The sequence below is a fragment of the Canis lupus genome, chromosome 5 (assembly GCF_048164855.1).
Source record: "Canis lupus baileyi chromosome 5, mCanLup2.hap1, whole genome shotgun sequence".
In the NCBI taxonomy this organism is placed as follows: domain Eukaryota; kingdom Metazoa; phylum Chordata; class Mammalia; order Carnivora; family Canidae; genus Canis; species Canis lupus.
The window spans coordinates 38295889-38320843 of record NC_132842.1 but is presented as its reverse complement, the minus strand read 5'-3'; the positions used below and the strand labels follow the sequence as shown (position 1 = coordinate 38320843).

Here is a 24955-nt window from a genome sequence, read left to right as displayed (position 1 = left end):
ACCCCAAATGACTTTAACCCTAACAAGAGCACCCAAGACTCACCGTGGGAAAAAATGTTTGCCCTGTGGTTGCTCCTGAGCATAAGGTTTCCTTTCAGGAGCTTCCCCCACCCCCCAATGCTACAGAAGGGTCCAGGCTCACAGGCCAAGCTCATGGAACAACTAGATCCCAGGCACAGACCCCCTCCATGCAAATCACCAGGAGGCCTTGCAAAGAATGCAGATTTCCAGACCTCACCCTAGAACACACATATCAGAATGGGAATCCTCAGTTAAGGGAATTCTTACACAAATTCATGTCTAAGAACAACCGTGTTAGAACAAGGACAATCTATAGAAATGTCAATAATGAAAAAAAACAAAACAAAAAAAAAAAAAAAAGAAATGTCAATAATGGCACATTCCAATTATAGGGCACTTACCAGGTGTCAGCTTACTCTGCTAAACACAATACCTACAATTATCTCACTTATTCCTCACAATATCATAAGGTGGATATTTATCACTGTTGCACTTACTCTGCAGTTTCACTTCCAATGTCAGATCCAAAGGACTCTGGGCAAGCCCTCACCCAAAGGGGTGGGCCAAAATCAAGCACCTTGTCATCAGAGCAAAAATCTCTCCAACCCTCCCTCTACCCACGTGTTCTGCTGAATGTTGCTATTCCCCCTGATTTTGGCCTCCACTCTTTCACCCACTCCAAGCCAGTGGTTCTCCACCTTCACTGCACATTAGAATCACCTGGGAAGCTTTGGAAATTCCCCCATGCTCAGGGCACCTGGGTGGTTCTGTCAGTTAAGCATCAGAAACTTGGTTTCAACTCAGGTCATGATCTAGGGTCACAAGATGGAGCCCCACATCGAACTCAGCGGGAAGTCTGCTTTAAGATTCTCTCCCCTTCCATCTACCCCCACTTGCTCTCTCCCTCTCTCTATAATTCCCCATGCTCATATTTGCAACCCAAAGTATATCAGAATCTCCTGGGATGAGTCCCAACTCCTCATATGATTTCAATGGGCAGCTAAGGCTGAGAACCATTGCCTAGGCTTCTAATAGCACCTGGAGAGATCCAAAGCTATACCAGGAACCCACCATCTCTTTCCAGAACATAAGACCCATGCTTCCCACTGCCTAGTAGGTGCCTTCACCTACATAACTCCATAGGAACAACTCAGCAAGGGCAAACCTTACTTAGCCCTGTATCCTGTATCATACACACATTTGGTACAGAGTTCAACCATGCCCCCCCAAGACCTAAGACAGAAACAAAATGCCCTGGCCTCCTCCCTCCTTGGTCTGCTGTTGACTACATGTTCTCTTCGCCCACACCAGCATGTCTCCTCAGAAAAATGCCATGGAATCTTGCTTTCTCCCCTATAATCTATCAGTGTTTGTTTGAATATTCAAATAATGATTACATTGAGTGAACCAGATTTTCAGCAAAGTGCCCTCCCTGTCACTTGCTTTTTGTATATTCCCTGGCACGCTCCCCCGACACCTGTACCTAGTCTGAGAAGCACAGCTTCACCTCCCCTCCCCTTCTTTGCAGGCACCATGACCAGATGGTATCCATTTTCTCAGACATTTCTGCCTTGGGATAGCGCTAAGCATATTAAAGCTCAAATCACTGGTAAAATACAGGAGTATTTTAAGGGAGACAATGATAAATAATCTTCAATCTAATGATTATGATTTAATGACTATGTGAACATATTTCAGAAGAAAATATGGTGAACTACATCAAACCTGTAATTTCAGAATGCTGTAGAGTTCCTTTTTGAAATGAATGTACTTTTTAAGAAGTAGAGTTTTACAAAGTAAATAAACAGTAGTAAAGGTGGGGCAAAACTAATAGAGAGGTGGTTTTAAATGATTTATCATTAGGAACACTGCCTCCTTGGACTTGATAAGCTTTCCCCTGACTCTCCCGGAGTTCTCTATTATGTCCTCCAGGATCCTTTCAACTTCTAATTGTGCTCTGGACCATCTGTGCTTCCCCTGCCTCCTCTCAAGATGAGCACCTAGAAGACAGTGACTGTGCCCACCCTGTCCCAGAAACCTTCCATCTCAACATGAGCTATCACAGGCAGTGAAATAAAGGCCACATGAAACAGGTGGCATGATCCTATTCTAGCACTTCACAGAAAAGTGCTAAGCTTGGTGGGAGAGGCAGCCCTAGGAGAGAGGTCAGAAAAAACTCCCTGGTCCCTCACCACTCCCCAGAAATTCCATTGCCTGGAGAAGCTTTGCTGATAGACGAGATGTGCCTACTGGCCTAAAGTCATGATCTCTAGTCACCAAAGTAGGAGACTACTCTCCTTTAACACCTGCCAAACTGGTGATGTAAGAAAATAAAAATTCAGCAGCATCCTCACTAGTAATGCAAACAAGTTCCCTGGGCCCTACATTCAAGAGATTCCTAGTACAGCTAGGTTTCATTTTAGGGAAAGATTTTGTTGTGGCTCTTAATCCCAGAACCAACACTATGTACAGACTGGGGAGTAAGAAATGGAGAAAACGCTAAGGACTGTTTAATTATAGAGGCTACTTATAACCAACTAGTGAGTTTTCTTCCTATACTACAATCATGATATATAAAATTCACTTCACTCAGAACTTTCCAGAAACACTCCTATAGCATATTTATCAAAATAAAAACTGCATATATCCTTTGGCCCAGCAGCTCCATTTCTAGTATTCGTCCTACACATCAACTCACTCATGTACCCACGACAGGTAGCAAGATGTTCTGGTAACAGTAAAAGATTGGAAATCACATAAATGTCTATTATTATGGGACTGGTTAAATGAACTATGTCATATCCATTCAATGGAGTACAGTGTAATGCTAAAAATGAGTAGCTGTATATGTACCAATGTACAATAAGATCTAAAATACATTAAAACCATGCAATAAGCAAATCTATGCAAAACAGTGCATATGGCATGCTACCGAAAAATATATAAATATGTATTTACTGGTGCATGCATAAATTCTATCTGAAAAATTCACAAGAAATGGTAAAATGTTGTCTCCAGTACAAGACCTTGGGATCAGGAGGCAAGAGGAATTGGGAGAAACACATTCCTTTTTGCCACATTTTGAACTGTGTACCATGTAAAAGTATTACCTACTTAGATAAATCTTTTAAAAGAAATATAGGTATGAGGGGCATCTGGGTGGCTCAGTCGGTTAAGCATGTGCCTTGGGCTCAGGTCATGATCTCAGAGTCCTGGAATCACAAACCACAACAGGCTTCCTGCTCAGCAGGGAGTCTGCTTCTCCCTCTGCCACCCCCCCACCCCCGACTCCGCCTCCGTCCCGGCTTGTGCTCTCTACTCCCTCTCTCAAATAAATGTTTTAAAATCTTAAAATAAATAAGTATATATATGAATTAAAGTAAAAATGCCGTTCTAATCTTATTTTATTTGCTCAACTAATAATCATTTTCTACACCTGACCCACAGGTGCAATAACGAGATACCCAGTAAGGACTCTGTTAAGGTTTCAGTTCTATCTGCAGACAGGGTCCATGACACAGAAATTGCCTCAAGCTCATTCAATCTGCCTGGAAATCCACTGAAAGTCTCACAGGAGGAACCAGTTCATAGATTCAAAGTGTTCAAATTAGCCTAGAGTAAAAATGTAAAGCACATCTGATAGCAACATCAGATGAGCTTTGAAATCTACCTGTAACGTCTTTACAAACCATGTAAAATGGGGTTTATTTTGGCTTTGCTTTTGCGGCAGCAGCAGGAGTCAAAGTGCAGCTACTGGCTTGGCCCAGAGAAGCCAGCTGGTTAACAAGGTTTGGTCCAGAATTCCCAAGCCCCTAAAACCTTTGTCCATCTGGCAAAGAAAACGCACACACACAGAGACCACTCTAACCTCAGGAATCTCCTCTTTCTAAATATAGTAGGCAACTGCCCAGCCTCCAAGCTCACCCTCTGAAGCATTCTGTGCCTTCCAACCAAGGTGAAATGAGCCAGATGTAAACATGCCGTGACAGCTTCTGGCCCACACTGCCAAGCTGTTTTCCTCAATATTTCCTCTATTTCTCCACTCTGGGTGTCTACAGAAATGTGTAAATCCCAGTGACTCAATTTTGTAAACATTCCTCTGACCACTAATGCAGTTTTTCTCACCCTAGCAAATGTATTTCCCTCTTGGTCCCTGATATTTAAGCTTGGACTAGCCTATTAGATATGGGTGAAGCTCTATCCCATCTCCTGTTGTATCCCTAAGAACCTAGAGCTCAGAAAACATACTGGACAGGTCCCAAGCTAATTAGGACACAGCCAATTAATTGTAATCTGTCTCTCTTCTTCAATCCCTCTCTCTCTCTCTCTCCCTCACTCACACACACGATTTTTTTTTCCCATGCCCTCGTTCTTTTAGAATCCATGTCAGTGCCTAAAAGAAAGGCCTGTTCTATTAAGGATGCTTCCAATTTAAGCAAAAAATGAAGCTTCAGAAACATAATCGAACACACTTGAAGGATCACAAGACAAATATAAACTGGCCATTTGGATGCAAAAGACCTAAACAATAGATGTCAAAGAGCTTGTAAAACTTGGAGGCTACTCTAGGAGTTGCAGGACATGGAAAGAGCAGACCAGGGCTCCATATTTGTTAAATGAAAATCTTCCTTTGACAGCAAAAAATATATCATTTGAAACACGCTGAGTTATAATTTAAAAAATTAAAACTAAGGTCCATCAGAAATTTAAATCTAGCAAAGCCATTTTGTTAGCTTCATACTGGAATCCCTCCTGTGGCTAGCTTTGTAAAATGCAATGGCCTTGAGAGGATAGCAATGTCACCCTCATGATTTCCTTTCCCCAAGAGCTCAGTGGTGATTCCTCCCTGGCCATTCTCATTTCATCAATTCATGGGGTTTGTGATCATTAGCTTAAACCGACCAGAATTAGGAAGCCCAGCCCGGGGCCTCTGTCCAAAAGGATGCTGCCAGCCTTACAAAAGCAGAAACCTGAAATTCAGCCTCCTAAGAATCATTGCCATAAGCCCTGGGATCCTATAACTGAGCAGTCAAATGCATCTGAGATTAAAGCAAGTGGAAGCAAAAAATCGCCAAATGAAGACAAATGGAGTAAATATCCTGGGTGCTGTTCATTTAATTATTAAAAGTTTTATGGGACATAGTAAAGGGGGAAATCCAAGACATAAAACACTGCCCAACAAAAAGATCTAAACAGAAATTTCAGCAAAGAAAATGCTTCCATGGTCAATAAGCACATGAATATATGCTCAAATCATTAGTCAACAGGGAAATGAAAATTAAAACTAGGATTAACCACTTCACACCTACTAAAATGGCTGCAATAGAAATGACAGACAATAACAAGTACTGGTGATACACATGTAAAGCAATTGGAACCCTTGTACAAAGCTGATGGGAATTTAAAAGAATGTTTCTGCTATGGAAAAGTTTGGCAGGTTTTTAAAAAATTAAACCTAAGTTTACCATACAACCTAGCAATTCTACTCCCACATAAGAAATAAGAAATGAAAACATACGTCCAAACAAAAACACGTACACAAATCTTCATTACAGCTTTGTTCATAAAAGCCAAAAATGAAAACCCAAATGTCCATCAAACAGTGAGTGGATAAAGTATGATTTACAAAATGGAATACTCTTCAACAACAAAAATGAACAAACCACTGACACATGCTACAACATGGATCAATCTAAAAACATTATACTAACTGAAAGAAGCCAGATGCACATATAGTATGAGTCCATTCAGCATAAATTTTCATAGAAGACAAAACTATAGTTATAGGAAAAAGTAGATTAATGGTTGTCTGAGGCTTGTGGTAAAAATAGTGACAGAAGTGTCACTTTTTGGGGTGACAGAAATGTTTTAAAACTGGAATGGGGTGATAGTTGCATAATTCTGTAAACTAACTATAATGAATGAATTATACACTTAAAACTGGTGAATTTTCTAATTCAATAAAGCTTTTATAACAAAATTCCTCCAAAACATGCTGACCTGAAACAAACGGATATTTTAAAAGGAATGACCATAGGGGCATGTGGGTGGTATAGTCAGTTAAGCATCTGATTCTTGGTTTCAGCTCAGGTCGTGATCTCAAGGTCATGAGCTCAAGCTCCCCTTCGACTCCACACTCAACATGGAGTCTGCTTGAGAGTCTCTCTCCCTCTCTCCGCCCCTCCTGTTTGTGCTTGCTCGCTCACTCGCTCTCTAAAATAAATAACCATAAACATAATGTTCATGAGAAGCACTCATGATAAAGTGATAGGTCAATTCCAACTTTCAGTGATCATTCTGTGGGGAGGAAAAATGAAGAGGAGAATAAAAGCTTTTTATGGTTTTAAAGGAAAAAGAATAGTCCTTCCCAATGATAGCTGTTGGTAATCAAAGCCCAACAAATAAGATATTCAACCATAAAAAGGAATGAAATTCTGGCACATGCTACAACATGGATGAAGACATTATGTTAAATGAAACAAACCAGTCACTAAAGGACAATTATTCTATTACTCCACTAACATGAAGTACTCAGAGTAGTTGAGGTTACCAGGTACTTGAGGGAGGGGAGAATGAGGGTTATCATTTAATCGGTATAGAGTTTAAGTTAGAGATAATGAAAAAGTTCTGGAAAGCAACAGCACTGCTGGTTACACAACACTGTGAATGTACTGAATACCAAGGAAGTGTACACCTACAAAAGGTTAAATTCTGTGAATTCTGTGTTATGTGTATTTCACCAAAAAAAAGCAAAAAAAAAAAAAAAAAAAAAAAAAAAAACTCAACAATAAGGAAACTCAAATAACCCAATTTAAAAATGGGGCAAAAGACCTTAACAGACACCTCACCAAAGATGATACACAGCTGGCAAATATACATATGAGAAGATGCTCCCCATCAAGTTTTTAGGGAACCACAAATTTAAAAAACAATGAGATACCGCTACATGCCTGTTATAATGGCTAAATCCAAAACACTGACACCTAATTCTGGTGAGGATATAGAGCAACAGGAACTCTCATCTTTTGTTCCTGGGAAGGCAAAATGGTACAACACTTTAGAAGACAGTTTAGCAGTTTCTTCTTTTTTTCTAAGATTTTATTTATTTGAGAGAGAGCACATGACACAGCAAGAGAGAGCATGAACGGAGGTGAGGGGCAAAGGGAGAGAGAGAAGCCAACTCCCTCCCAAGCAGAGAACCCTACGCAAGGGACTGGGGATGCCAGGATCAATCCCAGGACCCTGAGATCATGACCCAACCTAAAGGCAGAACCCTGAGATCATAACCCAACCTGAAGGCAAACTTTTAATGACTGTGCCACCCTGGTACCCCAGTTCAGCAGTTTCTTACAAAACTGAACATATCTTACCATATGATCCACCAGTTGTGCTCCCTGGTATTTACTCAAATGAGTTGAAAACCTAAGTCCACACATACACCTACAAACAAATGTATCCACTTTATTCATAACAGCCCAAATTCAGAAGCAACCAAGATGCCCTTCAATAAATAAATGGATACATTCATATGATACATCCAGACAAAGGAATATTTGTCAGTAATAAAAAGAAATGACCAGTCAAGCTACAAGAAGACATGAAGGAATCTTGAATGCATATTGCTAAATGAAAGAAGCCAATCTGAAAAGGCTAACCACCCTATGATTCCTAGCACAGTATATCACATTTTGGAAAAGGCAAAACTGGGGAAACAGTAAAAAGTGCAGTGGTTGCCAAGAGTAGGGACACAGAAATGAGTAAGTGGAACATAGGGGATTTTTTAGGGCAGTGGAACAATTCTGTATAATACTACAATGGCCGATACACATTATTAAGCATTTATCAAAACCCAGAGTGAACCCTAATGTAAGCTATGGACTTTAGGTAACAACATTGTATCACTATTGCAACCAATACACCACACTAATGCAAAGCATCAATAATAGGAAAAATAGAGAAGAATAGGTGTGTAGGGCTATACTCTATACTTTCCACTCAATTGTTCTGTAAACCTAAAACTGCACTAAAAATAGTCTATTAATATAGTCTATTAATTTAAGAACCTTAAACCTCTGTCAGTAAATTGAGAACTATAGATTAGATGTAATTGATTCAACCCTAGAACAGAATGGATTAAAGTAGAGGAACTTTTTCTTTTTTTAGTATATGTGCTGCCGAAGTGAGCACGAGGAACTTTTTTTAAAGTCAATGTTATATAGGGGACCCCTGGGTGGCTCCGTGGTTTGGCGCCCGCCTTTGGCCCGGGGCATGATCCTGTCGACCCGGGATCCAGTCCCACATCGGGCTACCTGCATGGAGCCTGCTTCTCCCTCTGCCTGTGTCTCTGCCTCTCTCACTCTCTCATGAATAAATAAATAAAATCTTTAAAAAAATAAAAAAAATAAAGTCAATGTTATATAAAAACTACAATATCTTATTTGGATATTATTTACTATTATTTATATTTGCATGAATAATATTCCAAATGTCAGTATCACAAATTACCACCATTTACAAATGATTAGGAAATGTCTTTTTTTTCCTCTTTTATCTGTAAGGTGCTAATAATGCAAAGCAAAGAAACTGGGAAAACCTTCTTTGTTACCCAATTCCATACCCATTTGCCCTATATTAGGATTTTGTAAGTAATATCATTACTCCTAAACAAAGCTGGCTGACAATGAACATCCTTTGGGAGACCATTTGAATGAAGGGCTCATCTTACTAATGCAAAAAGCCTATGCCAAATCCTAAGAACTACAAAAGTGTGACATGATTTCAAGCATGCAACTCTTACATAAAATAATAAATTCAAAAAATAAAAAAAATAATAAAGCATGCAACTCTTGATGTTGATTTTTTTTTCTTTTTCTTTTATTTATTTATTTATTTATTTGCTCGTTTTATTGAGCAAAGAGGATAAGTCATTTATCTTAGCAGATCAGACCGGGGAATAGGTTTCTGGCCTTCCTGTTTGATGGTTTATTACCCAGCTAAAAAAGAATCACTTCCAGTTTTAAAATAAATAAGTCATGGAAAGTATTGTACAGCATATTGATGATAGTTAATAATAACATAGCATACGTTTAAAATTTGCTGAGAGTAGCTCTTAAAAGTTCTCACCACAAGAAAAAAAAAAATTCTAACTGTATGGGGTCACATGTTAACTAGATGTATGGTGGTGATCTCTTACAACATATACAAATACAGAATCACCAGAAACTAATATAAAGTTATATGTCAATTATACCTCAACTTAAAAAAAAAAAAAAAAAAAAAAAAAAAAAAAAAAATTATACCTCAACTTAAATTTTTTAATTAAAAAAAGAAAGCGATGCTATAAAAGTACACATATTTTAATTTTTTTTTAAATCACTGATAATCACTCAGCACTTCCCAAAGAAAAACTCTATTGTTATAAAAGGCAAGAGATAGTCAAACACCCTCATTTTTTTGTTCTTTAATCCTATGATGGAGAGAAACACAAAACTCCAAAGTACAATACAAAACACGAGCTATTCTTTGCCACCCAGGTCTCAAGTTCTGAAAAACCACTAGAATAATATTTTCACTTAATCTAGCACCTGCTGCATGCTTCTCCTTTTTAGGGCTTAGATCCATGAAGAATTTGCATCTTCAGTACCACTATGATAACTGAAGGTAAAAAAGGTTCATGTTCAAGAGAAAGCCCTCAAGTCTATTGCCAGGTTCAAAACCTACACAACTTCTTAGCTTTGGACCTTAGAAAAGTTATCCAACTCCAAAACACAGAAAAATAAGAGTATTCATCTCACAGGACAGCAGTAAGGACTAATGAGACAATGTAGACACTTAGCATAGGGCCAGATACTTGGTAAGTGCTCAATAACCAAAAGCACATCATCTCCAAAAAGTCTCATGAATACTAAGGCTCAACTACAGAAATATAAATACACTGACCTCATTTTTTTTTTGGGGGGGGGGTGTGTCACCCAACAGGATAAAACCCCAGAGTCAGGGCTTTATGGGATATCACACAACTTGCCCAACTTGACTGAAAGGTCAGAGAGGAAAGGGGCTAGATTCTTAGTTTTATCTTGGTCTCCTCTGTATCCATCCACAGTACCATGGACTAAAACTAATCTACTCCCCACTCATGGGTTTGAAACACAAAATACCCAGGTTTCTCCCAGCTCCAGGACATGGTTCCATCTTTGGGATCTCACCCCTACATAAACCCCCCTGAAGAGCAGCTTATAGATTCAAAGTTCCCCCACCTGAAATTCCAATGAAAAACTCTGTACCTAAAGTTGGTCACCACCACCCAGGAGGAAACTATTAAAATTGTACCTGTGATGTTTGGAATAGGCATATTTATTGCCTGAAAATACATCAGTGATTGACAAGGGCTGGGGACAGAGGTAGGGAGGAGCTGGGAGAAAATGGAGAATGATTGATGCCCAATGGGAATCAGATTTCTTTTGGGGTGATGGAAATGTTCTAAGATTGACTGTAGGGATGACTGTACAATTCTGCGAATGTACTAAAAACCTCTGAATTGGATTCTCTAAGTGGGTGAACTATATGGTAGGGTGAATTATACCTTTAAAGAGTTGATATTTTTAAATTTTGCATTTTTGCCCTACCTTAGACTATCAGAATAAGGGTATTCATTCTATCTGAGAAAGCAGAAGCCAAATTTACAGCAACAAGTCCAAAAGCCAACTCTCAAGATGGAAAGAAACAGTTCCTGAAAACCCATACCACCCCTCAAAACCAACGGCCTAATTCACTTTCATTTCTATGAACCCACATTTGGTTTGTCACTGGGTCCATGAGACCAGCCATAAAGTCCATTCCTGCAAGGCAGGAGAGTCAAGACGCACCCAGCCTAGCCACTGAGGGGGCATGTTAATCTAGCAAGAAGACTGAAAATTCAAGTTACCAAAACGTTATTTGGAATAGAAAGTATGTTGGGAAACTTACTCTTTTTTCTTTTTTTTTTTTTTTAACTTGTGGAACTTTTTTTGGCATAACATTATACAAATAGGATTACCAGGATTCTTCCCACCAGAGGTTAACACATACACAACTGTGTAAATTACGAAGAAGGCATAAGCCTAACTCCCTGCACCCAAACCAAAAACTGTACCTCTGCTCTTACTTTTGCTCTGAGTCTTGACAACCTTGAAAGCTGGCAGATGATTATAGCTACCAACAAGTGAGTAGTGCTATGCACCAGGCTCCAAGCTAAGTGTTTTCTTTACAAGGACTGATTCATTAAGTCCTCACAACACTAGAAAGTCAGGGTGGCTACTACCTGGAGGGACTCAGGCTCAGTGACTTGTCCTAAGTCTACCAGTAAGTGGTGGGTTTAAGATTCAAACCCAGGAAATGTTAAAACTTAATTCTACAAGTCTGAACTTCATCTCCAACTTCTATCATCTCTACAGAAAAACAGAAAGTCTTGAACACACAAAATCCTCCCGAATGAAACACTGAATCACCAGGGCAAGGAATGAGTTCTGGGCATATGACAGCCACAGAAAAGACCTGAACAAATCAGGAAAGAGAAAACTGACAGCGTTACCAACGTAGGTTGCAAATCTTTTATCATTTATCTTCTATGTATCCAGACCAGAGGCTTGGGCTTCCAAGGTAAAACTTCATAGGGGGTTATTTATCAGATTCTCAAGGGGACTCAAGAGACAACTGACCTAGACAATAGTTTTGCTTCAAGTTTAAGTGCATAGGCTTTGGAATCAGATAGCTCTGGTTCAAATATACTTAACCACTTTGTTACTTTAAGCAGGTTACTGACCTCTCTGATCGATCTTCAGTTTCTTCAAGCACAAAATGAAAGCAATAATAACAATGATCAAGGTGAACTTTGGTAATCCCAAAAGGCTAGTTTTACTGCCTCAGATTATCACACGGAGGAAATCTAAACCCAAAGGTCTATGAATACTAATTATAAAATAAAGCCATAAAATTTTATAGCTCAAAGAGACTGTAAATTATCTAAACCAGGGTATTTTACATAATTATGTATTTATTTCGTGTAATTAGTTTTAAAAACACTGGCTTTACATTTTCAGTAATGAAAAGGATGAACAGAAGAAAAATAATACACAAATACTAAGACAGTAATACACACTGTAGCAAGCACCTAATGATAATGGAATGCCTGAAATCTGGGAAAGAGTGATCAACTCCACTCTTTCCACTGAAGAGGTCACACATGATCTACTCAGGTAATAGTAGCTGTCAGAGTATTGTTAATACATACAACTAGATATAAACAGATTAGAACATTTAGTTCCTTACTAATCTTTCCCCCAAGTTACAGGGCTGCTCCATTCCATTAGACAACTTAAATAATTCTTAAGCCCTATCACTGCATTATTTCCCCCCACCCAAGGAATTCTTAGCCCTATCCAAAAAAAAAAAAAAAAAAAAAAAAAAAAAAGTAGCAGGCAAATAAATTCCCAGTCACACAAATGTACCCTACTCATACTCAAGACAGATATACAAATGCAGTTCCAAATTCTAGCAGGCTTGGTCCAGGGGGTCCACTCTGGGTAAGCAGGATGAGAGAGGATTAAGAGCTCTGTGTTAGCAGGAACTCCGACTCTGGCTCAGACCATGCAGGGGTGCAAGATTAGGTCCCACTGCTGGAGCTGTGTGGCTCTGGACTAGTGACTTCATCAAGCCTGTGTGTAAAATGAATAACATGAGATAATTCACCGGCAAGGAGTCAGTCTCTGTTGCCAAAGGGGCAACACAATAATCACTGCTACATCATCAGGACCCAGGGCAGCAGTACCTACACACAGCAGGCACTCCATATGTTTGCTGAATAAAGCAGAAGGCCAATTAAAGCCAGAATGAGACTGAATCAAAACTCGTGGGCCCAGTCTATGAGTGGGCTCCTAACTTTCTCCAAACCAGGGGTGGAGTGTTTCCTGAATCAAAGATGGTCAGTGGGAAAGGAAGAGTTATTGGTAGGCCTCAGATCATCAGAGACCCTGCCTCTGAGGAACCTCATCACACCACAATTTTATGTTTATTTCACCCCAAAAGATTGGCAATTGCTGTCCCGGGGTTCCATTATCTCCCCCTACATTTTTAGAAGCAACAGGATCACAAAATGACATCTCAGGCAATTGACTTCCAGAAATCCCCTTTCAAGAGGCCTGGGAACAATTTTCAGAGATAGCACTCCACTCAGCCAATGCAACCTGGCCTAGCTGAAAGGTAGCACCTATGAAGAAATCCATCCCACAGACGGGAAAGTAAAGTCAAAGACAGTTCCACTATCTTCCTTCATGTTATTCCTGACTCAAAAAACTAAAAGATGGACGGAGCTATTTTTAAAGGGGGGAGATTGAAAAAGCACCAAGATCGACCTCACGATCCAAGGAGCTCATCCCTAGAACACTTTCGTTTGGCCGGGAGAAACTCTCTGGCTCTGCAAAGGTCAAGGGAAAAACCATACACAGAATGCAAATCTCATTTCTCCCCTACCAAGAGGAAATAAGTAAAAAATGGGTTTTACGAAGGGCTCCGGAATCCTTAAGGACGAGTTTTAACTTCAGCTCTCCGAGTGAGGCCGGAGGACATTCCCTCAAAACCTTTGAGTTTTCAAGGATAAAGGGAGAGGCTTAAAAAAAAAAAAAAAAAAAAAAAAAGAGAGAGAGAGAGAGAGAGCGAGGGAGCGGGAGAGAGTCAGGATATGTTCGTTCTATTTTTAAACCCCCGCCCACAGTTTAGAGTAAAGGAACACTCTGATGCTGTCCTCCCACCCCTGTCACCTTCTGCTGAGCACAAGAATCAGAACCTGCACGCGTTCACCGCCCGGGGTCACTGGCCGCGATCGCTCCCCAGAAGCGCGAGCTCCCAGCCGCGGCGCCCGGCCCTTTCCTGGCAGCGCCCGCGCCTTTCGCAGAACCCGGCGGCCCCGGCAGCCCGGCGCGCACGGAGCGGGGCGGTCCCCAGCCGCCCTCCGCCGGGGCACGTTCCGCTTCCCCGGCCGGGCACCCCGGGGTGAGCAAGCGTTCCCCAAGGGAGCCGAGCCGGAGCGGCGGGCGCGAGGGGGCTTCCCAACGCGGTGCGCGGCGCGCCAGGCACGGGCGTCCCACTCCCGGGACACCTGTGCGCCGCGCACAGCCAGCCGCGGGGCCCCGGAGCGCCGCCCGCCCTCGGCCCCCGCCCGCCAGCCCCGAACGCCAACGGGGGGCTCCGGGGCGCCCGCCTCGGCGACCGCTGCTCGCTCGCCCCCGCCCGGCCCCGGCGCGCCCGCCGGCAGCGTGCACGGCCGTCGCCCGGGACCCCGCCGCCCGACGGCCCTCCCGCCTCAGGGTCGCGTCCCCGCCGGGCTCGGGACACTCACTCTTGAGCGCGCCGATGAGGGACTTCCCGTCCTTGATGAGCTCCTTGATGAATTTGTTGGTCTTGTCCAGCTCCGCTTCGTGCGACTTGAGCGTCTCTCGGAAGTGCGGGCTGTCGAGGCAGCAGTCGCTGAATTCCAGCGCGGGGAGCCCCATCGCGCCCGCGTCGCCCAGCCGGGGGGCGCGCCTGCCCCAGCGCCCGGGAGGCCCGCAGCCCCGAGCACGCACGCGGCGGGACCGCGGCCGGGACCCCCGACGCCCGCCGGCTCCACAGGTGTGGCCCCGGCTCGCCCTCCGCGCGGTGTCCGCCGGCGCGCACGGCTGCCGACCCGCGCGGGGTCCCGGCCGAGGGGCGGCTGCTCCGGCGGCGCGCCACGGAGCGGCTGGCGGGCAGGAAGCGCGGCCACCGACCCGCGGCGGCGCCGGGAAGCGAGCGAGCAGGCGGGCGAGCGCGGCGGCCGCCTCCCCGCCTCCTTCGCCCGATCGCTCGCCAGCGGCCTCGAGCGCCCTCTCACAGCAGCCTCGGCCGCCCCGCCGGCGTCCGGGCCGCTCGAACCTGCTAGCGATGACCTAATCCCAGGCGGACCAATCAGCACGCCCGCCTCAGCCCGACCCCCCTGCCTCCCGGGGACAGCCGGCCCTTCCGCGGCCTTGACCCAATCAGCGGGGTGCGGAGGCGGGGCCTGGGCCGGGGGGCGGGCCCACGCCACCGCCCAGGTCCGCAACACAGGCTCCGCCCCCTCCCGCCCGCGCGGTGTTGCAGACCCCGTGCGGGAGGGGTGATCGCTGCGAGGCGCCGACGCTCCCCACTCCGGGTCTTGCGGACCTGCTGCGGCCGGGACCCGAACCCGAGGTGCTGCTTCCGCAGGTCTGGGAAGCGGAGGACCCTCAATGTGCCTAGCATGAAACGGGGCTGCAGTTCCCCCTGAACCCGCCCTGCAGGGCTGGGCAATCGAGCTTTCACTCGAGATGCAGCTCCCGAGCCCGGGAGAACCTCGAGCGCAGCGAACCACCATGTCCACCCTTTTCACCCGCTCCGTATTCCAGCCAAGCAGAAAATGTTTGTATTTTTAAATTACCAGTTCTTCTTGCCCGCAATCTTCCCGCCCCTCATGGCCACTCCTGCTCAAAACCCGCCCACGGATGCTCCCCGGCCAAAGGCTCTAACATCCTTACGAGAATTTCAGCTGCCTGTTGTTTTCCTGTTGGGCATCTAGCACAATTTTACATAATTACCTCCTGCCTGTCGTCCTTTGATACCCTGTGAGCTTCACGAGGGCACAGACCACTGCAGTTTTCTTGTGCGCTGCTGCATGCCTGCTACCTAGGCCAGTGGCTTGCATACGGTAACGGATACTGAGAGCTTACCGTGTGCTACATGTGCCATTCGTGCTCCGGTGACTGACAAATGTGGACTAAATTAAATCTTTCCCCACCTCCCACCCCCAGTGCGCTGCCCTGTCCTCCCTCTGTTCCACTACTGGAATTCATTCAGGCAGCTCACTTAACTGCACTGGTCAGGCTGGATCCCACAGTATCTAGTGCTAAATTGGGAACTCCTAGAGCATAGGGACTGTCCCTGAAATAAATTTTTGTGTGTCCAGGAGCTAGGAGCTTTTCAGTTAAGGGTTTTTTGTTTGTTTTTGGTTTTGGTTTGTTCTTTTTTTTTTTTTTTTTAATAGATCTGCTATGTGCAGGCATTAAACTAGATGCTACCCATACTAAGATGAATAGCACAGAATGGACTTAATTGCTGCTAGTGGATGGGAGAGACAGGAGAAGAGCATTAGGGCTGCCTGGTGAGACAGGAGAAGGCCTGGGTGCTTAAAAACATGGGGAAAAGGTTGCCAACTCTGGGGCCAGAAGAGGCATCTACGTTGAGAAATCAATTGCCTGGTTTATTGAATACATAAATGAATGAGTGAGTATGATCTGTTTGCTGCTGTATCTACAAATTTAGACTTGAGAGCAGGCCCGAACAGCTGTGGGACAGATAATTAAAATCCTGAAAATAGTTGCTCCTCAGTTGCCAAGAATGAGAAAGATCTGCTTAATACCATATCTTGAGCACTTAAAAGGTAGGTTCTCTATTGATACATAACAAATCACACCAAAACTTAATATTCTAAAACAACAACAATCTTTTTATATTCTCTCCTGGTCTCTGTGGAAGAGCTTAACTCGGTAGTTCCAGCTTAGGAGTCTCTCCTGTGTTCCAGTCAGACAGTGACAGGTGCTGGAGCAGGGGTGGTTAGCTGAGCATCTCCCTCTTCTTGGGTGGGCCCAAGGCTTCTCTGCTGTGTGCCCTACTTTGGGCTTCCTCCTTGCATGGCAGCTTCAGGATTCTACTGTGAATGCCCCATCTCACAAGGCAAAAGCTGTACCACCTCTTATGGCCTAACCTTAGAAGTCACAAATTTCTAGCTAATTTCTTCATTAGCTACAAGCAAGTCACAATCCCACGCAGATGCAAAGAGAAGGGAATTAGACTGTACCTCTAGGTGGGGAAGTGACAAGAACGGGAGATACTGTTGCAGCCATGTCTGGAAAAAACTAAAAAAACAGTGGGCCTGGCACATGATACTCAATCAGTGTTAAATGAATGAAACAAACTGGGGGTGTGGGGGCACAATGATTCATATTCTTCCATTGCAGAATATTGGGGCAATTGTGTATAAAGTAAAATAAATGTATTAATAATAACATTGGCTATCATCTGTGCCAGACATAAAGTAGAGCTAAATTATTTACATGCATTTAATCCCTGCCAGGTAATATTGGTACCATGATAATACCCACTTTTCAAATGAGAAATTGAGGCCCATAATTGGAACTTAAGCCAGGTTACTTAGCTAAGAAGTGTGTGCGATACATACATATATGCCCATTTACAAATATGTGTGGATAACATTTCATTTCTTATTAATTTAACCCAGAATTTCCATAAACACTTCCCACACTTCAGGCAATACTATCAGAAAAAGAGAATCCGAATGCAGTAGTATCAAGGACAGAAACTGGCACATGGAAGGTGCAGTTATCTCTCACATCCTCGAAAATAAACTCCATGAGGTAGAGGTTTTGTGTTGTCTGCTGCTACAGCCCCAGCTCTTAGAACAGCAACAGGTACTTAAGAGGTGCACAATGCCAACAGGAGGGACTCAAGTTTAATAAGGAAGAAACAGCAACTCATGTGACAACATAGCTATGAATGCAGATAAAACAAAAATCACTTTCAAACAAAATAGAGAAATAATTTAGGCCAAATAATTTGACCCAATATCCTTGGAATATGTCTCAATTCCTTCAAATTAGTCAAACACTAAATCTAAATAGTTCTACTTTCAGTAATACTATATACATTGTAAATCCATATTATCTCTGACTTCAGTTGTCCAGTTAATTTTACATCTGCCACACAATGACCTTCCATTTGTAGAAAACTGGAAAGCATTCTCATTTCTCATAATGCTATCTCTGACCCACATACGCAGAGGTGAGCATGGTTCCTGAACACAAACTGAAGAACAGGGCTGGTCCATGATGAAGGTTCTTAGGCCCTCATGTAACTAAGGACCAGAAATAGATGTAGCCTCAGGAGACTTGGATGATGATGTGAGCACCAGATTTCTCTCTCCGCCCCACAAGCTGACCTTCCTCTATGGTGCTCTCTGCTCCTCCAAACTTATATCCAGCAATATTAGCAGTAACAGAGGTGTTTTCTCCCCAAGAATTACAGCAGAAATTACAAGACTGAAGCCAGAGGTTAAATAGCCCTGCTCCTAAAACATCAAGCACTGGGGAGGAGTTGTTTCCCCCAAAGGACAAACTCCTGTTGACAGGAAAAGAGGGAATTAATGCTAAATAGGCAGAAGCAATAATAAACAGTATGTCTGACCAGTTAGTTCCCCAACGCCCTCAAAATGAATGCTCCTTCTGCTATATTTCCATGGTTTTGTAATTCTAGTTAGCACATACTCTTTCTTTTTTATAGTCAATACCATATGATGCTTTACACAGTGACTTCACCTTTGTATTATTACTGGATAAGGCATCCGTTTTCCATTTTTAAAATGACAATTTGGGGATGATGTTGTAAATATATTCTATATCACAATCGTGGTGATGGTTACACAGGTTTCAAAATTAGTCAAAATTTATGGGTGCATCTTATTGTGTCTAAGTTACAGCTCAATAAAGTTGCTTTTAAGAAGTAATAATGATGGTAGTGATAGTAATGATATTTATTGAGCTTTATCTCTGTAGTAGGATCTGTGCTAAGTTCTTTATTACATTTCCAGCCTTTACTAAAATTTGGGAAATAGGTACTGTTACCATCCCTATTTTGCGGATAAAGTAACTAAGGATTAGAGAAGTAAGGTGCCTAAGGTTAGCAGTAGAATTGAGCTAAGAATTCAAATCTATTTGTCTTAAATAACTATCTGCCTATACGATATCTATAAGAAAGAGATTTTATATATCTAAAAAATTAATAATAATAGCCAAGCCTAAAATTGGAATAAGATCACCCATGAATGGGGATGCCGGGGTGGCTCAGTGGTTGAGCATCTGCCTTCAGCTTGGTCGTGATCCCAGAGTCCTGGGATCAAGTCCCACATTGGTGTTTCTGTGAGGAGCCTGCTTATCCTTCTGCCTATGTCTCTGCCTCTCTCTCTGTGTCTCTCATGAATAAATAAATTTTATTAAAAAAAAAAAAGATAACCCATGAATGAAAGAGGAGGTATCTCACCCTGAAATGTATATTTTTTTTCCAGGACCATTTGCTGGTATGCCCCCAATGTATCAGTAACTATACAAGCCTCTAATAAGTTTTGGCTTTAAATCCAATGCCCTAAAGTAATAATAATAATAATAAATAATAAATAATAATAAATAAATAAATAAATAAATCCAACGCCCTACCATTAGTGTAAAAGCAACTGACTGAAAGACATGAAATCCTCATTTTCCTTGAAAGAAGAAAGAGTAATCTATCCCTCCAAATCCAATGGTTTGTGGTCCTGTGGGGGAGGTGGCAGCACTTAATTAACATTCCTTGGCTCAAGAAATTAATGAAATTCATATTACTTGTAGTATACAGGTCTGTTTTATATGTTATCCACATTTTTCATCCCTGCTACTTTTTAATTTAATGTCCTTTCCTTACTCATTTGTTGAGAAAGTACCTACATATATCATTTACTGCATACCAGATACTCTCCTAAACATTTTACAAAAAATAGTTCAATTAATGTCTTCAGAACCCCATTATCATCTTATCTCCATTTTATAGTGAGGAAACTGAAAATGACAAACCTAAAGTCATAATCACTGAGCAGCAGAGCTGAGATTCTTTTTTTTTTTTTTTTTTTTTTTAGAGCTGAGATTCTAACCCCAGACTAGCCTAATTCCAGACTTAGGCTATGTTACTAATAGAACCCCAAGTGCGCAGCTAAAGAATTCAGTTCTGGGATCCCTGGGTGGCACAGCGGTTTGGCGCCCGCCTTTGGCCCAGGGCGCCATCCTGGAGACCCGGGATCAAATCCCACGTGGGGCTCCCGGTGTATGGAGCCTGCTTCTCCCTCTCCCTCTGCCTGTGTCTCTGCCTCTCTCACTCTTTCTCTCTCTGTGTGACTATCATAAATAAATAAAAATTTTAAAAAAAAGAATTCAGTTCCTCAGATTTCTATACAGCTACTGCTGGCCATGTGGCATTTTTCTGGCCATTAAGCTATAACTAGAAATCTATTGGGTGGGCCTCCAGGATCACACCCCGGGGCTTAAGGCGGCGCTAAACCGCTGAGCCACCTGGGCTGCCCAAGATTTTGTTTTTTTGATAAGGGGACAGCTGACACACACTTTTTGCCCACCTTCCCTCCCTATTCTTTTCATCTAGAATATGGGTGTAATGCATCAAGGAGCAGCATTCATCTTGCAACCATGAGGATGAATGCCACATGCCAGGTGCCTTGGTGATATCTGTGAGCCACAACACCCAGCCCTAGAATGCCCACCTACCAACTACTCATCACATGAAGGGGAAAAAAACAAGCTATGTAGGCCCTATTAATGGAGTTTTCTGTTACTTAAAGCCAGATAGAACCCTAAATGATATGATGATCTAATCACAAAATCTATTGTTTCACCTCCTCTTGAATTCTGGTCATCCACATTAATACATGGTTTTTAGGGAGTTTCCAAAATGGAAAATCATTAGTTTTAAGGATGGTTTCCTAAACATTTAAAGATAATATCTACATTTACAGGAATGTATACTAAATGAAGAAAGATATTTAAGAAAAATGATAATCCATCAATCAAAATAAGTTTGTTCAAAACTGAGCTGAAACCAGAAAACTGTCAAAGACCATTTCAATTACAGACTGAGGATGATCTGGGTCAGTGAAAATAACTGGTCTATTTATCCTAATTGTTGCTGCTAAAATGACCAAGTAAATTAGCTTACTTCAGTAAAGTAACCTATACTCCACACACAAGCAGTCCTGTGCACCTTGCTCTCTTTCTTGCCTCCAGATCCTTCATGTACATTTGTATAAGCTTGAAATGCACATTAGCATGTTAGAGGTCCTGAGAGGTCCTGCAGTAAAAAAAAATCCTGTGGGATTGTTGTAACCCTGTATTTCTCATTTTCCCTTGAGCACAGAATCCTGTTTTCCCCCACTCTGTCCCCCATGCTCTATGAGATGCACTTAGGAAATGAACAATATCATAGACACCAAGAATAGGGACACAGAAGAGAAAGGGGTCATTGCTGGTCTTTTAGTTGCTATTTCAGTTGTTGCAAAATAGAAAATCTGTCATTGGGAATTAAAAACTTTCTAAAGTAACTGGAAAATGATCACTATCCAACCTCAAATCCTTATTAATGGGTAAGTTTTCTCCTCTGGGGATCCATGCTCCTTAGATGACTCTAGTTTTGAAGAGATGCTGTGGTTTTTAGTGGGTGTCTATGGAAGGTGGCACTTGTGGGGTAGCGGAGGGCAGTATTTCCGTAGAGAAATTATTCTTGCCATCACTTCCTTCTAAGGAGAAGCCAGTATGAAACATCAGTACTAAAATGGGTTATCTTGCATCTAAATGCAGGGCAAAGAGGATATAATATCTGTGAGATCTACACAAGTAGAAGTTGGCAGATTTATTTTATTTACTTCCACTTCCCTTTCTAGTTCATTTCTGGAATTTCCCATAACTACATTTGTATTACCCAGCACTGTCTGCAGAAAAATTTGACTTCTAAAATTAGTGGCTGTAATACTCTCAAGCTGAAGAGTTGCACCACTAAAACACTAACATTTTCCAATTTAAAAACTAGATATTTCCTAAGTTTGTTTCGCCTGCAAAGTGACAATGCCAACCAAGCCCTGTGCTCCCAAAACTGATCTGATGACCTTTGCCAGCCCAAGAAGAAGTTTTCTCTGATCCATCAGGAAATGAGAAAAACATCGAGGATGCAATGAGTTTTCCATAACATGCATTCCATTTGAGGCAGTGCTTTTTGAGATTATGTTCTTCCTACAAATTTGGTATTAATACACTAATTTTTTTGTATTAACATACATACTCTTTTTCTTAAAGTAAATGATGATAAGCGAAGGTAGTAGCTGTATTTAAAAAATCCTTTGGCATAATTTAACTTTGGAAGTCCTGTGTCCCTCCAACTTTGTTTCTTGATTGTTTTGTTTTGTTTTGTTTTGTTTTTAAGTAATCTCTACACCCAATGTAGGGCTCAAACTCATGACCCCAAGATCAAGAGTAGCACACTCCACTAACTCAGCTGGCCAGGCTCCCTGTTTGTTTTTTATTTGAGTTTAGACATGGCTCCTTGAGCCCAGGGAACTTGTGCGTCTTGTTCGATACTATGTCCCTGTGACCTGTAGAATGCCTAGCAGCAGTGGGCAATCAGTACAGTGTCCCAGATGTTAAAAGATAAACTGAGGTACATTAAGCTTTTTGAGAGTTTATCTGAGCAAACTTCAATCTAAATAAGCAGCACCAAACAGAATGATTGGGAGTGCTGCATTGAAAGGACCTAAGGGCAAAGTTTTTATAGAGAAGACTTGGAAGCAAAGCCATTATTTGGTTATAGCTTAAGTGGTTGCTAATGTGGGAAAGCCTGGGTGGCTGTTTGTGATTGGTCATTCTTCAGTTTCATTTTTCTCGGATTCAAGAGCATTGAGTCCTGCTTAGATTTTGGTTTGCTTACTAGGCTATCAAGGCATTAGAACAACCTCAGTTGGCCTCCTTGCTTTGTTATTTCAACACTAACCCGAAGATCAGCAGACTTTTTCTAGAAAGGGTTTCCAGGCTTTCTGGACCGTTCAGGCTCTGTTGCACTTCTTCAACCCTGATGTTGTGCCAGGAAACCAGCCATAGACAATACATAAATGAATGAATATGGTGGCTGTGTTGCAAAAAGCTTTATGGACCCTGAAATCTCAATTTCATGTAATTTTCAGGTGTCACAAACTATTCTTTTAATTTTCTTTTCCAGCCATTTAAAAATATAATACCCAATCTTAGTTAATAAGCTATACAAAAACAAGTAGTAGGCTAGATTTGGCCCACAAGCCATAGCTTGCTGACCCCAGACTAACCAAATGAAAGAAAGGAAAAGCAATTCAAAACTATTTCTTTAGCCTATTGTTAGTGATGAGTATTATAAATGACAGTGAGGAAACATTTTGCAACTAAAAAGGATCAGGTAATATATTCATGAGTATAAAAAATAGTAGATATACGTACTAAATTGATTTAAAAGATTCAATTTCCTACTGTTTCCCAAAGAGAACGAATGAGGAGGAGTCCCATGGAACACCAACCACCTTTGAACTGGGCTATTCATGGACTCACAGGACCATGTAGTTTTAGACCTAACAGAGATTATGGAAAATCTCCAATTCAATCACATTGTCTTAAACACAAGGAAACTGAATACCAGGGAAGAAAGATACTTCCTCAAGGTCACTTATTTAAAGAATGAAAATAATCTAATAAGGAAAGAACCCTTCTGAAGGCAGAATAAAAAATAAAGTTGTATGATGAAAAAAGCATCAGTTTCCATCCATAGGTTCAAATACTGGATTTGATGCAATGACTTTGAATCTCGAGCAAGTTACTTAACTATCTGAGTTTCAACGCCTTCATCTTTAGAAGACTGACAATAAGTAATTATCACAGAGAGTTATAGTTAGGAACCAGTGAAGTAATATACCTAGTACTTGGCAGGTGTAATAAATGTTCAATAAATTATAACTTGTATTACTATTATATGAACTTTTTAAAACCTCAGAATGTACCATGCTTGCTAAAAACATCTTGAAATTATAGTTTTTAAAGTGAGCTAAGGGAGTTTTAGTGGCTCAGTGGCTCAGTGGATGAGCATCTGCTTTTGGCTCAGGGCATGATCCTGGGGTCCTGGGATGGAGCCCCACATCAGGCTCCCCACAGGGAGCCTGCTTCTCCATCTGCCTTTGTCTCTGCTTCTCTCTCTGGTCTCTCATGAATGAATAAATAAAATCTTTTTTTAAAATCTTAAAAAAAAATAAAGTGAGCTAAGAAATGAAAGCCAAATATTTGATGTTTTAACAAAAAATATTTTTATCTTTATTAGTTGAAATATTTCCTTGAATTTCTATTTATAGCCTTCCTGAAAGACAATAAGTGCTTGTTTTAAAACTGAAATCACAAAGTAATCTCACTTTTACTTTAGGATGGAGGGGGTTTTTTGTTTCTTTTTTAGCATGGAATTTGATTAACAGGTCACTGAAACACCCCAAAGATCATTCAACTATGAGAAGCCCTACCCTTGTGAATCTGTATTTAAATTTCTTTTTTTTTCTTTTTTTTTTTTTTTAATACTTTTTATTCATTCATGAGACACACAGAGAGAGGCAGAGACACAGGCAGAGGGAGAAACAGGCAGAGGGAGAAGCAGGCTCCATGCAGGGAGCCCGACATGGGACTCGATCCTGGTTTCCAGGATCACGCCCTGGGCTGAAGATGGTGCTAACCCGCTGAGCCACTCAGGCTGCCCCTGTATTTAAATTTCTTAGCTAAGAATAATTTGGTGAAGATGAAGGATGCAGGGATGCCTGGGTGACTCAGCAGCTGAACGCCAGCCTTCGGTCCAGGGCATGATCCTGGAGTCCTGGGATCAAGTCCACATAGGGCTCCCTGCAGGAGCCTGTTCTCCTTCTGCCTGGTCTCTGTGTCTCTCATGAATAAATAAAATCTTAAAAAAAAAAAAAAAGATAAAACATGCAGTAGTTAAGAATGCTCTCATGTCATCTTTTTTTTTTTTTTTTTTTTTTAACCTGTATTTATTTAAGTAGTCTCTATGTATAACGTGGGGCTCGAACTCATGAACTGGAGATCAAGAATCGCACGCTCCCCCTACCAAGCCAGCCAGGCACCCTTCATCTTTTATAAAATAATGCCAAAAGCAACATCTCAAGCATTAAACAGACATGAGTTTTAACCACAGCTCTGCTGCTTGCTGGCTGTATGACCACAGTTAATCTCTCTAAGTCTCAGGCATTTTAAGT

At 41.9% G+C, this 24955-nt stretch overlaps 1 protein-coding gene across 13 annotated transcripts in view; it reads right to left on the bottom strand.

Annotated features, from left to right (window-relative positions):
- The window catches only part of ARHGAP26 (Rho GTPase activating protein 26), a 418456-nt gene extending 403827 nt beyond the window's left edge, over nucleotides 1–14629 (bottom strand). For 5 of the 13 annotated variants that reach the window (XR_012031158.1, XR_012031159.1, XM_072826300.1 and 2 more), the window contains exon 1: nucleotides 14393–14625. Coding sequence is in view for 11 of the 13 variants with exons in the window: in XM_072826300.1 (XP_072682401.1) it covers nucleotides 14393–14546 (154 nt within the window). In the remaining 2 variants the exon portion in view is untranslated. Of the gene's footprint in view, nucleotides 1–14392 lie in introns of all 13 variants that reach the window. The other 8 variants (XM_072826302.1, XM_072826305.1, XM_072826303.1 and 5 more) reach the window with 4 other exon arrangements.
- Between the last annotated feature and the right edge of the window lie 10326 nt (nucleotides 14630–24955).